We start from the raw sequence: 13,367 nt of genomic DNA, 5'->3' as shown, positions 1-13,367 counted from the left end.
TGCGACAGATATTTCAGAAATCCTACATGCTGCCCAACCTGTACGACAATTTTCTTGGATGGTCACAATCTCCATCTCAAGGGAGTCTTCCTCTTGCCTACAGATATTTCGCTTCCCTTGTGCTATTCTGGCCCCTATATTCTGAGGGGAGAGAGTGACAGTGACAAGCTAATCTCTAGCCTAATGCAGAAAACTATACCATATTATATAAAAAAAAAAATTCTGAAAATATACTATTACTTTTACAATTTGAACTTCATACTGGACTGACAGAGTTTACTGAATAATTCTCTAAAGTTGCCAACGTGTTATTGATGCAGCATTTAAAAGTAAAGTTAAATGACAAAATATAGCCTAAAAAAAACCCAAAACCCAACCAAAAAACCCTCTTTATTGTCAGATGGTTTAGAGCACTAACAAAGAAATATTCCAGAGGCAAAATATTAGAAGGTTTCTGTACACACCAGCAAAAGCCTGAAATACCTATTAACGGTGGAATAAGATCTAGCTGGATATACTCACTCAGTGTCACAAAAGACTGAAAATACAATATTTATGCTTTATTTCTCCCAAGATGTTGTTTTCTCCTGTCTTCTACAGCCATTTTCTGGCTTTCTTGTCTGTTTGTTTTTTTTGTTTGTTTGTTTAGTGTGTGTGTGTAACAGGCACATACAACACTCTTGTTGGAATCCTTTTCTCCCCAAAGCTCTGACAACGCCGTTGCCTCTTGAGCCCTTGGACTTTCCCTTCTGTAGCCAAAGCAGACTACAGTTGCACACATGAAAGAAGCAGCTCTCTAAGCAGGATTTAATTAATTTTCTCCTAATTTGAATTCAAATATGAGCACACTAATGTAGTGTAATTGGTAAACAATGCATAAGCTTTTTTGCAGCCAGTTCCCTAGTAATAATAGTACTATCATCAGTACGAACAGGCCTCAGACCTCATGCTAACTGTGCCCTATACTACCTACACATGAGCCCTGGCCTGCTAGACTTCTTCTAAACTTCTTTTGAGAACCTCCTGGGTGACAGCCTGACATCACATGTTTCCTTTTACGATGTACAGTTTAAGCTCATAACTTGAAAATTTGGGCAAAATTTGAAAACAGAAACCCCTGAATGACAAACAATTCACTGACAGTTATTCATCATTGGATTGCTGTTGAAAGAAAGAAGCAGCTGCTAAGTCAAGGGGAAAAAAATGGCCAAGCAACACAATATGGCACCTGCCACAGCACAGGGAAGTAATATCCCCAGCACTGCACAGTACACAGTGATACAGTGCAGTGGTGGACTAAGAGCTGCCAAGCGACAGAATCATCTTCTAAAAGAAATCAGATTTGGAGGAGGGAAGAGAAAGCTCCCCTCACCGAAGAGCTCTTGAGCCTCATCACCTCAACCCCTGGGGACCCAGACCATGAAGTACTGCACTGACTGCAGTGTATTGTATATTCACAGCTAATTTAGGATATGATTGTTAATAACTACTTTGAATACTCAGTGATAGTGATTAATAATGATTAAGACTGAACCATTAGCATGAAATGTTAATGAATATCAGTCTAGTAAAGTTTAAAACAAAAGTTTAAAACCAGCTAGATTTATCAGTCTTCTAAACAATCCCATCACTGCAACCTCTAACCTCCAAGATAGATATATAGGTAGCAAGATGCACAAGCCCGCACATACATATATACACCCTTGCAACACTTCCCTACTCATTAAAATCAGGCTTTCTCACCTTCAAGGGTCTACGCATCTGCACAATGTATTCAGCTTTTCTATTTCATTGCCCTTTCTGCCATTTTAAGGTTCCTCTTGCAACTGATTTCTTCATAACCCATTTGATATTTTTTCTTTGTCTTTTAGCAGATATGTATGTTTTTCCCCCTGTGGGGTATCAATAATATTCTATTTGTCTTAATCTCACTGTCACTTAAAACACTATACAGGAATGAAACCTCTCAGTAACATCCATATATCATAGCCAGTTGAATAAATATGAAATTAAAAGTACTGAACAGCTTTATCTGAATCCTGATCTGTCTACAGATCAAACAGTCCACATGTTTAAATAACTGGGGGCTCAAGGATTGCACCAGGGATTGGCCATGATACTTAGGTGTTAGATTACTGGAAGATGATAGAGAAAGAAAGCTACTTTCATGGACTACTGACATACTTCAATATCATATTAGAAATTGAAGTGTTGTTTTGGTAAAAATGTGCAAATACTCAACCTTTTGTTTAATATTTGATTTTCTAATTCATGCTTGTAAGAGATGCATATATTTCTATGCCCTAAAGGAAATAATAGAATATTTCACATAGATTTCAGTAGTTCATTGCATAATTGTATCTTAAAATTACTCACCAGATAACAGTACTGTGCACAACTTAAAGCCACAAACATTAAAAGAAATGAAATTATTTCCAATAAATACATAGCCGTATTACTTATGTTCCATCAGCTTTTAAAGCCAAATTTTTTATATTGTGAAATGCACTCAGAAAAGAAAAAAAAAAAAAAAAAGAAAAAAAAATCAACCAGGTTAAATTCATTATAAAATGGTTCAGACAGGTATATGGCAAGTCTGTACCATGCTGATGTAAGACTTGTGTCCCAATAAAGCAGGAGTTGTTGATCCATTACAGGTATAGACAAGGGTGCAAAACACAACAATAAACACAAAATTGTAGAAATATTTAAAGGTGTACTTAAACCACACCACCAAGAATTTCCCATTAATTAATTTCCCTTTGTAAATATTTAATATCCTTAGTATGGTATCTTAAATGCTGGAATAGCACATTTTTATGTCTTAAATGGTATGTTTATGGTAAATAGAGATACATATTTTTAGCCTAAGATTTTCAAGATTAAAAAACAAGTTCTCTTCAAATAGTTTCAAAAAACAGTAGCCACAAAATAACATGCTTTTTCAGTCTTGTGTAAGAATCTCTTTCACCCAATTTAGAGCTTGAAATAGTCATCTAATCTAAGTTCTGCATTCATGGACAAATATTTACTATATAATTTCCTCTATTGCTTAGTGCTCTATAATACTGTAAAATTAATTGCTAAAAACATTACATGTTTTCTCAGTCTTGACAACAAAAAGCAAGGAAAAAAGATGTCTTTTTGAATTTCTAATTCTTTTTAAACAATGGTATCTCAAAACCCTTTTTCCATATGGAATTCTTTGCCTGTCATTACTTTGTTACACTTCAGTATTTATTTTAAGGCTAATACTATTACTTCACAGTTAATAGAACTCTTGTTTGAAAGCCAAATCAACCTCAAACTTCAATTCCTATTACTGTTTATCTCTCGAGACATAAAATTTAGTAGTTGCTATTTTGAGTGCCACATTTCTATAATCATCGTTACAAGCAACCTAACTCCACCTTAAAGCATATAGTTGTTTTTTTCTACCAAGGAAAACACATCCCAGGAAGGCAATTTTGTAACCTTACTCTTTTGACAGTTAGGCACATTGATCTAATTTCTAAACTAATTTCTACTTGTGGTAATGTAATTAAGTGAAATATTGTTCTCTTCTTTATTACCCCCACACCCACACTTTAGTCCTCTTCCTGATTGTGATATTCTAACCCCCTTCTAACAACAGCTCTTAATTTTATCTCATCACCTCATTTCACTAGGACATTTCTACTCCTAGAAACAGTAAATCTTTACTGAAGTAACAGTAAATCTTTAGAAATCACAATAGGTACAAATGTTCCCCAAATAAGCAAGTTCCTTTACAAAATTAAGTATTGCATTCTTGTTTATACAGTCATTTCACTAATTCTCATTTTGTCCAACTCTGATAGCAATTTGCCATGGGGCATAAAATGAAATTCTTTACTATGATAAAATTCCTGAAATTAAGGCCACATTTCTTTTAAGATTTTTTTTCTTTCACTTGATATAAGGAATGCATAATTTGTTTAGATGCCTCTAGACTAACTTACAAGAGTATTCAATAGCTTTTGCAAAGCATACATTGGCTTCTTTCGATATAAACTAAGGCATAAGATATATTTGATACCTCCCTTGGGTCCTGTCTCGATATGGAACCAACAGGATTACAGACCAAGAAACTAGAAGTTCTCATAGATGCAGTAATAGAGTGATTTTCAGAGAATAAACCCTGGGTTTTCACAGTAAGGTTGATTCCTGAAATTTTGTGACTATTACCACCAGATTTTGAGTTACAGCCCTGTGTGTACCAGAAAGTTGCAACATAAGCCATTTGTCATATTATTCTCTGCCATTCATGGAAAACTCTGAATAGCTACTTTCAATTGTATTTCATAAACCTACATATAAAAAAACCTAACAAAACCACAAACAAATTATATATCATGAGTGAAGCTACTTACCTAATAGCTGAATTAATTAAATTAACATGTGAGAATGAACAAGGATACTGTTCCTTTTTCAGTGTTCTGAAGAACCCTTTTTAATCTCTTTCTGAAGAGCCACCAAAAAAGAAAATTCAGGTAACAGGTACAGAATAAAAAAAAAAAGCACCTCTGAAAATGGACTTCTGGTTGGTAGCAAGTCTCCTAGATATTCTTTATAGTCATCATTCTTGAAAACTATCATTTAAGCAGAGAAACATCCCATACATAACATAAAAAAAATTGGAAAATGAACTTTTCATTTAAAAAAAGAACATCTCAAAAAAAAACCCAAACATAATTAAGATAAAATTGTTACCATGTTAGCTACAAACATTTTTCAAAGTAAATCACTGAATAGGCTACCATTCCACACTATGAGTCTCCTATAAGAACTTAACTTGCCCTCGTGTAACCTGCAAGACAGTGGAACTATCTACTGATTTTGGTACTGATTGAATATAATACAGTATGGAGTACCTCATGAAGTTTGTAATGTTTTCTGAAAGCATATAAACCCCCATCCAAACACACACAACAGTCCTGACTACCTGAAAACACACCCTGTGAATATGCGACTTAAGACAAAACAAAAGCCCAAGAAATGCATAGCAGAAAGTATGTAATTTAATAGTACTGAGAAATTTACTACACAGTTTTAGAAAATCTGTAATAGGAAAAAAACAACCCTTTCCTTTTGACATATAGATTGCTTATAGCATATATATTAATATTGTTCTCTTATGCTGTCCTAATGTTTTTAAATGTAGGTGGGGGTGTTCTGTTTTTTAATCAATATAGATTAAACTTCACATTCATAATTTGGTTCCTAGATTTAAAAAAAAAAAGTGAAATTAATTATCTATGAAAAGACTGAATAAAGTTTCAAAAATGAGAAAAAGGATAAGTTACTTGTAAAGAGACAATGAGTTAATAACTTTTAGAGGAAGGAAAACCTGCAGTGTTATATTGTTATTACGATATGAAAGGAAGACTCTATACGCTGTTACCTGTAAGGTCTGTATAAATTAGGGTCAATCAAATAAAAGAGCAGCCTGGATAAATGCAATATAAATCTTTAGAATACCATAAAATAAGAAATGAGTAAAGTGTACTAAATTACCAAAACATTTCTTGTCTGGAATACTAATAGAAAAGCAGGAAATTCATTATGTTTAAAAGAGACAGCTTTAATTATATGAATCTTCAGGAACTGTCATATCAGTAAGCTCATTAGCTGCAATGAAAGTTCCTCCTGCTGATCTAAGAGTACTTAAAAACCAGGATTTGTTATACTTCAAAGCAAAAAGGTATCTTTAATTCATGTACTATAACGGTGAATTAAGCCTACTCCTCGTATTACAAAAGTAGAAACCAAAACTTCAGCACATAATAGCAAAAAAACCAAATTAAATACCCTGAAGTAAACTACAATTGCATAGCCCACGTCCCGTGCTGCTTGCCTGTCAAATTATATATAAAAAAAATTAAAATGTATTTTTCTAATGCAATAATTAACTTACATATTGTGAATGTTTTATCATTTATAAAATACACGTTAGCTTCACAACCAACAGACCTTGTCACTGCTCTTAAAATCTTGCAAGCTATGTTAACAGCTTACTGTACTACAATTACTGGACAATATTTAATGAAATGAAAGGAGCAAGAATTTTTCTTCTAAAAAGGATAAAAAGAAAATTAGTTGCTAAACATTGTAATGCTCTAATGTTCACCATTTTGAATCAGAAATAACTTGAGAGAGAAATTTTAAGAATGAGCAAGTATAAAATACAAAAAGATATAAGGTAGGCTCAAATAGGCTGGCTGATACAAGGACAGTCATGCTAAGGAAGTATTCTAAGAAGCATCTTTTAAGTAACTTGCTTTAAGAAACTTGTAGAAGACTCAGCAGTCACTTGATGGTGATCAAACCAACACCAATAAATGCATAGTATAGCTCCATTTTTATGCAGTGTGTTCAAATTAAAGATTTCTGTTAATATTGTTCAAATGGCATTTACACATCTTTCTGCCACATTAATTTTGGTTTATAATTTAAAGGGCACTTGCAAATAATACCTTTATGCCACATATAAAATATGAAATTATTGTATTTGCAGAAAGGAATATGTAGACAGGAAATAAAAACAGTCCAATAAAAAAAACCATGTTGCAGCAACGATACAGGAGAAAAGAATCTTCTTATCAAACTTCATTGATTTATTCTTGGGAATTACTTTTCAAAATTACTTCAGAGCACAAAGTTCAGTGAAACCATGAAGGGAATGGCATTCCACCACCTTCATAAGGCCCTAACCTTTGCTAGGACAAAAGGTAGACAAAAGGATTTAGAAACAAATACTGGAACAAAATACAACCAATATGGTTCACAGACAAATTGAACATTATATTAGTATTATACAAAACCAGAAAAGAATGATGTATCTCCTCACCCAACAACTTTGACCAAAGCAGCATATATGTAAACAGAACCTTCCTATCAGATGACAGGAAAAACCCAGGCTGACTTCCTTCTGTACTATCAGCAGCCTGTAACCCTTAGATGTAACCTTTAGATCCAGTGGTTTTCCAAATTTACTGGATGTCTGAACTGCCTCTAATAAATAGAACCCAGGACAGATTACTCTTGTTAAGCACTAAGTAGAGTTTCTTGGAATGGAAGAGATGCTCTAAGCCCTCAATACCCAAATTCTGTTCTAACACAACCAGTATTTCTTCTGGAATAAGCATATTTGACTAGATGATCATCAAGATAAAAGATTTTTGATGACTTCCCCTCTATCATTCTCCCTAGTAGCCATAACAATGTCTTGTAATATCTGCTGTGTTTCCCACCTCACTGTGGAAGCCTCAATGCAAATCATTCTTGGTCAACTTGTTAGTCTTCATCAGCATATCAATAAGTTACATCAGACCAGGTGAGTCCATTATGTTGGATATGGCTGATCACAACCACAGATTCACAGATTTTTTTGAACTGACCTTTTGGTAAGCTCAAGCAAAACCAGCCACCTCATTAAAAATTTACTGTGCAAAAGTTGGTGCATATTAAAGCAACTTGCTTTGTAAAAATATACTTCTGTAAAAATACTAAATGATTTAAAAAAAAAAACCAAAACCATGAGCTGCAGTCTTTGGGATCTGCTGGATTTTCCAAAATTCCAGTGCAGGAGTCTTTCAAAACAATTTTGCATGTAGGAAAATAAGTATAAACACGCACACTGATATGCTAATCTGTTAAAGACATCCTAAGCCTTTGTCTTTTTCATACAGTAAAACTGAAATGCAAAATACATCTCATAATACACTGTAGTAAATTCAGTATATAAACTTGAAAACATGGTCATTGATTTCCATCCTACAACATACTGAGTGAGATCAAAGATTCATCTAGTCAATAGCAGATACCTAAAAAAGAACAGAAAACCTGGACTAACTGATAATTTTACTGGCTACTCTTTGAATGGTCAGTGTTTTATAGCTCAGAACCCTTCCAGAAGACAATCAGCAGCTTCATGTAAGATGACTGTCTACACTGAAATAATGGGTTCTAATAAGGAACATTTTAGTTTTTCTGTCTGATATACAAAATTCAACCACAACAGAGACAATAACATGCTAGTAATGGGGAAAAAAAAAAAAAAAAAATCAGTGGCCAGGTAACACTGGGTTCTATGAAGATAATGCATAAAATACTGAATTTATATACAGCAGAAACTCCTATTACCAGTACAAACAGTTAGATGAAGGGCTTGAAGCATTTGACAGCTATTTAAAAATACTTGAACTTCTAAGTGGTTATAATGCACCAACTAAAATTGGAAGCTTTAAGAACCGTGATAACAGAAAGCAAACTCTATGTGAGTGACCACTATCTCAAGTTCTCTATCAGGAGCAGGTTTTGCAAAACTGTAGTTTATGGCAGGGAGACTGAGTGAGGCATAAGAGTGACACTGTACAAAGCAATACAGATAAACAGTGATATTCTCCAAACTGACATAAACTAAAAAAATGATTAACTGAGACAGTCCATCCAGTCTGCTTTTCCTGCAAGAGTATGACAGTGCTGAGGTGGCATCAATTTCTAACTCTATGCTTAGTCAGTTTAAATTACTTAAGCTGTGATAAAATATGGAGAAGGCACTCCTTATTAAGAAATTAACTGCAAAAAATGTGTTGCTGCTTATATTCTAGGCTGCATGATGAAGCAGTAAAAAGAGGAATTTATTCTTCCAGACTTCCAATGCCACTGTTGCATGAAAAACATACATGCAGGGAAGATAAAACTGTTCTGATTCGTGTTGGGGGGAGGGGGGCAGGCAGGAATTAAGTGGTGGTAGGACAGCCTTTCTGCATTTCTCAATTAAAAGACACTGAATGATTCTACTACACTTACCATATAGAAGATTGAAAGTTGGAAATAGTTTAAGATCTGTTAATAGAAAAGGACTTTTAAATGAGATCTATTTTGGACAATGATTCTAGAAGATATGTTAGAAGAAATGTAATGGGAAATTCTGTAGTAGATGTTAGAGGACCAAACAATAAATATCTTCAAGACCATGTGCAGCAGCTCAAATTGCTGCTGATCTATGATACAGACTATTAATGTCTATTTTTAAAATAGTTAGTAAAAAATAAGCATCATCTCACATAAAAGGCACTGCAATGCAATCAGAATAAAAACTTTTAGTTAGTTATACAAACCTTTACTAGCTTTATCTAAATGCTGAAAATCCTCAACAAAGTTCAGGACATCCTGATAGCTTTCTTCACACACTTCTACGAGAAAATGGAGCAATGTTGTTTTTTGATCTGCAGACTTCGTGTCCTTCAGCTAGAGAGAAAAAAAATAATGTTAAAACACTGAGAATAAGATTACTTCTGACTATTTTGATAATTAATATATGCTACTAATTGTGAAGCAAAGAAAGGTAAGAACAAATTGTTTAACTGGTACAGCTCTTTTAAAGAAAACCCTAAGTAATGGGCTGTTTCATTTCCCCCCTTGCTAAAAGTCCCTAGAAAGATCACATTAAATATTTTTTAATTCTACAAAATATCTGAGTTCTGTACTCAAAAACCAGTACATATTTCTCTTTTAAAAAATGTAATTGTTTGAGTAATACAGGAACATTTGCAAAACTGTGAATAGACTCATTAAAGTATAAAAAAATAAAAATAAAAATCAGAGCTAAATCAGCAAAATCAACAATACCTGATGCACATATCCACTCCCTCACACGACCTCCTTATGTGTGAAGCTAACTCTAGCTTAACAATATTTATGCAGTGGAAGCTACAACCTCAAACTGCACAAGTTCTTGTTGTTATCAATTCTCAATAGGGCAAACAAGAGTTCATAGGCTTCATTGTTTAAAAACTTCAACTTCAAAAATTCTTAAGCACAAACTTTTCTTTCTGAACTCTTTATACATATAAAATGGCTGGGCTTAAAATAATTTGAAAATTTGCATCTACTTTTGCAAAAACACTAACAATTGACAACTGGCAAACATTCAGTTATACATTTCTGTTGTACTCTCCCATTTGAGCTACTCTTTTAAATCATTGGAGAGATTTTTAGAAATAGAAAATGAGATATAATGTCATTTTAAAATGACATCTCATATGAAAGTGTTTCTTCACTACTTAAAAGCTATTTCTGCATAAAACAATTTAACAGAAAAAGTATACAAGTACATAGGCACATACAAAGTATGCACATATACTAAAGGGCTGACACAATTGCACACAGACTTGTACATCTGAATATCAGGGGAAAAAGTCTTTAGCGCAGTATTACAACTAGCACTAAACAAGTAGAAAACCCATATTAGTTTGTTTCAACTTCAAGACTGTTCTCTAGTTTAGTTACCATAAAAAATACAAGAGATCAGCAATGCTCAATGGCATAAGAGTAACTACAGCAACAAGGTAGAAAGGAAAAATTAGCTTCCTTTCCAAAGAGGGTTCAAAACCACACAGAGCTATATGGGGATTACTTCTGAATAAGCAACTGAGAGCAAGATCAATCCTAATTTAAACATACATACACATTTATTATTTTTTTTATATATATATATTAGCACAGTTTTCCCCTGGCTGCAAATTGCTTACAAAGAGATCTTTTCACACTTCTTAAGCTTTCCAATATCCTCAGGGATCACTTAAAGGGCATTTTATTGATCTGATTTTAAAAACAGATCAGATCTGAGTATATTGTTTGCTTTTCCCATACTGTATGTAAATTAAAATGGAAGATTTTGGATGGTGGTTATCACTGAGGTTGATATTTCATACTTCACTGTAAAAAGTCAGTGATTATTTTCAAAGATCAAAATGATATTATCTCAATAAATATCAAGAGATATGCTAGTTGATAATGTATATGTTCTCCTTCAGACGAGTGGATTAATAACCATGTAAGACATAATTTTCAAAATAAACAGAAAATAGATCACATATATATCGAAACAAAAAAATATATTCTAGGGTCATTACTGTATGCAGTGTTATAAAATAAGTTACTTCTACTGTACTGGGAGTCTCAGTGAGGAATGTTTCAATAATTGAAACGTCACACAATATTTCTACAATGTGACACTGCTTAAAATACATGTAGTTAACAAAAGTTAGTTTTAAAAATAAGCCAGTTTTATAAACATGCATATAATTTTAATATCTCAATATTTAATAAATGAATGAGTATTAGCATACCAATGTATCTCTCTTCTGAGAATAGGCACACATGTTCTCTGACGCAGAAGAACTATTACAGTTCAATTCTACATGATACAGGGAGAAGGTAAGATATGGAATTGTCTTGTGCAAAGTGGATGGTTCATATAGTTCCCCGTGCATAGTTGGGCACCAATGAAGAAGAGCAGATAAATTATATTCTTCAAATATTACAGAAACCAACATCTTTGAAGGACAGAAGCCACTGCAAATTTCTTAAGTTCTTGGAACCGCTATTGAAAACTGCTGTGCAGACCACCAAGCAATCTGCAAATTGCAGCTTTCTAGTTTTGGGCCTTGAAGGAATATTGGTTTGGGTGGTGTTTTTTCCTGTTTTGATACTAATATTTTTAATAGTTGAACCAGTTTATTATTCTCAGAACAGAGGAGATTAAGCATTAACCAAGACACTACACATAGTTAAGAAAATCCCCAAAATGACACATACATTGTTTTACCTCTGTGCTTCCAGACAAAGTGATCTGTCTGTGTAAGACACAATTTCATAACCAGTGAAGGCTTGGCACTCACGGACTTCCTAAATGAGGCCACAATTGGATGAGGTGAATTAGGAATTGGTGACTAGTACCCTGATACACAGTGGACTCGATAGTCCAGAGTTACCTCTAAAACCCAGCTGTTCAATACTGAAGCAAGCAAGAAAAATTGTAATAGAAAACAGATCTCAAATCTCCATCAAATCTACTGATATATCGGAATGTCACCACGTATCATGAAGGAAGAAAACTGTGGCTGATGTGCCAAATACCTGGGTCTTTTTCAGTATTTGCCTGAGATGATATAAAAATGTAACATTCTCAGATAATACTGGTAGTATTAATTGACTATAAACGTAGGATAGTAAATACAAACTCCCAGTGATTCTCCCTCTGAAAATCTGTCAAACTTCAAAAGAACAAGTAGTTGACTGTAGGTTGCACTTCTTGTGGGATATCTAGTGGCAGAAATCTGAAATCCTAGATTATCAAATGCATTTAATGCCAGAGCACTGTACTATCAGCCAGGACTGAAAGCCCATTTTCTGGAATTCTGCCTAGCCATTCACTCCTTACTTTCATTATCTGCACACATCAGTTCACTTTCCTATGTGCAGTACTTCATGGTAGTGTTCAAAATTTTCATCTTCTAGTTCTTAAATTATTTCTCCAAGTTCATTTTTGAATTTTGATCCTGCTCTGCAAAGTGTCTGTAACAATTACCTTCATATTGTTTTCATAAGTATATTTCTTTTATTGTTATCTTGTGCATTAAAAATACAGACCTAGGACAGATTCTTGTAAAATCATACCTAAGAAGTAAATGTACCCAATTGGAGAAAGGACCTTTAGTATCTTCCTTCTGAACAAATCGTACATTTAACTCCATAGATTCATCTATGCTGTATTTCTCTAGGTGGCTGATGCATGCTTAAAGGTTTACTTTAGACTAGGGAAGATATATAGCTTATTCTCTATGAATATTTAAGTTATAGATATCGCATTCAACACTCGAGAACCATAGTGAAAGAATTCTTCTGAAATATGGAAGAGTAAGGGTGATTATTTTAAAGAATGTAGAAGTTAACATATTTTATTTTCTTCATTGGGTAAAAAGATAAAGAAGCTGAGAGAAGACAAAAAGTACACACGAACTTCCAAACAATTCCTTTCTCATAAGGACTATTATATACATGTGCACTTGGTGCAGATTTTGCAGTGACCTCCCATAAAAACACTAAATAAGGGGAAGTCAATTAGGATTAAAATTTATTATAAATTAACACTAAGGAAAGTATAGATGTCTTCTTGTATATATATCTTATATAAAAGTTGAAAGAGTGATATGTAAGGAAAATTAAAAGAAACAGAGAACTGATGAAACTGAGCAACAACAGAAGAGAATCAGATAAGGAGAAAATTTACATAAAAGAGAAAACATAACTATTAAAACAGATTAAAATGTGACAGTCTTAGAAGTGCTGAGACATGTAAGACTATAACACTACTATGATCACAGTGATATGCTCCTTCCATAACCTTATTTATTTTGTGGGGGGTTTTTTATTATTCCCTCAATATGGAATCTTAGAAAAGTCTAAATGCAAGCCAGTCTCAAGATGACTGTACACAGATTAGCTGTATTGTTCAAACCACCATCTAGTGCTCAGAATTATGAAAAAAAAAAACCAAA

The 13,367-nt window shown here is 33.5% G+C and overlaps 1 protein-coding gene across 1 annotated transcript in view; it reads right to left on the bottom strand.

Annotated features, from left to right (window-relative positions):
- Positions 1-13,367, bottom strand: part of DIAPH3 (diaphanous related formin 3) — a 277,409-nt gene that overhangs the window by 101,872 nt on the left and 162,170 nt on the right. Inside the window, exon 22 of the mRNA XM_075727918.1 lies at positions 9,144-9,273. Within this exon, the coding sequence (XP_075584033.1) occupies positions 9,144-9,273 (130 nt within the window). The remainder of the gene's footprint in view (positions 1-9,143; positions 9,274-13,367) is intronic.

Source organism: Pelecanus crispus, chromosome 1 (genome assembly GCF_030463565.1).
Source record: "Pelecanus crispus isolate bPelCri1 chromosome 1, bPelCri1.pri, whole genome shotgun sequence".
In the NCBI taxonomy this organism is placed as follows: Eukaryota; Metazoa; Chordata; class Aves; order Pelecaniformes; family Pelecanidae; genus Pelecanus; species Pelecanus crispus.
Note: the sequence above shows the minus strand (reverse complement) of the source record. Positions and strands in the feature narration are given on the sequence as shown.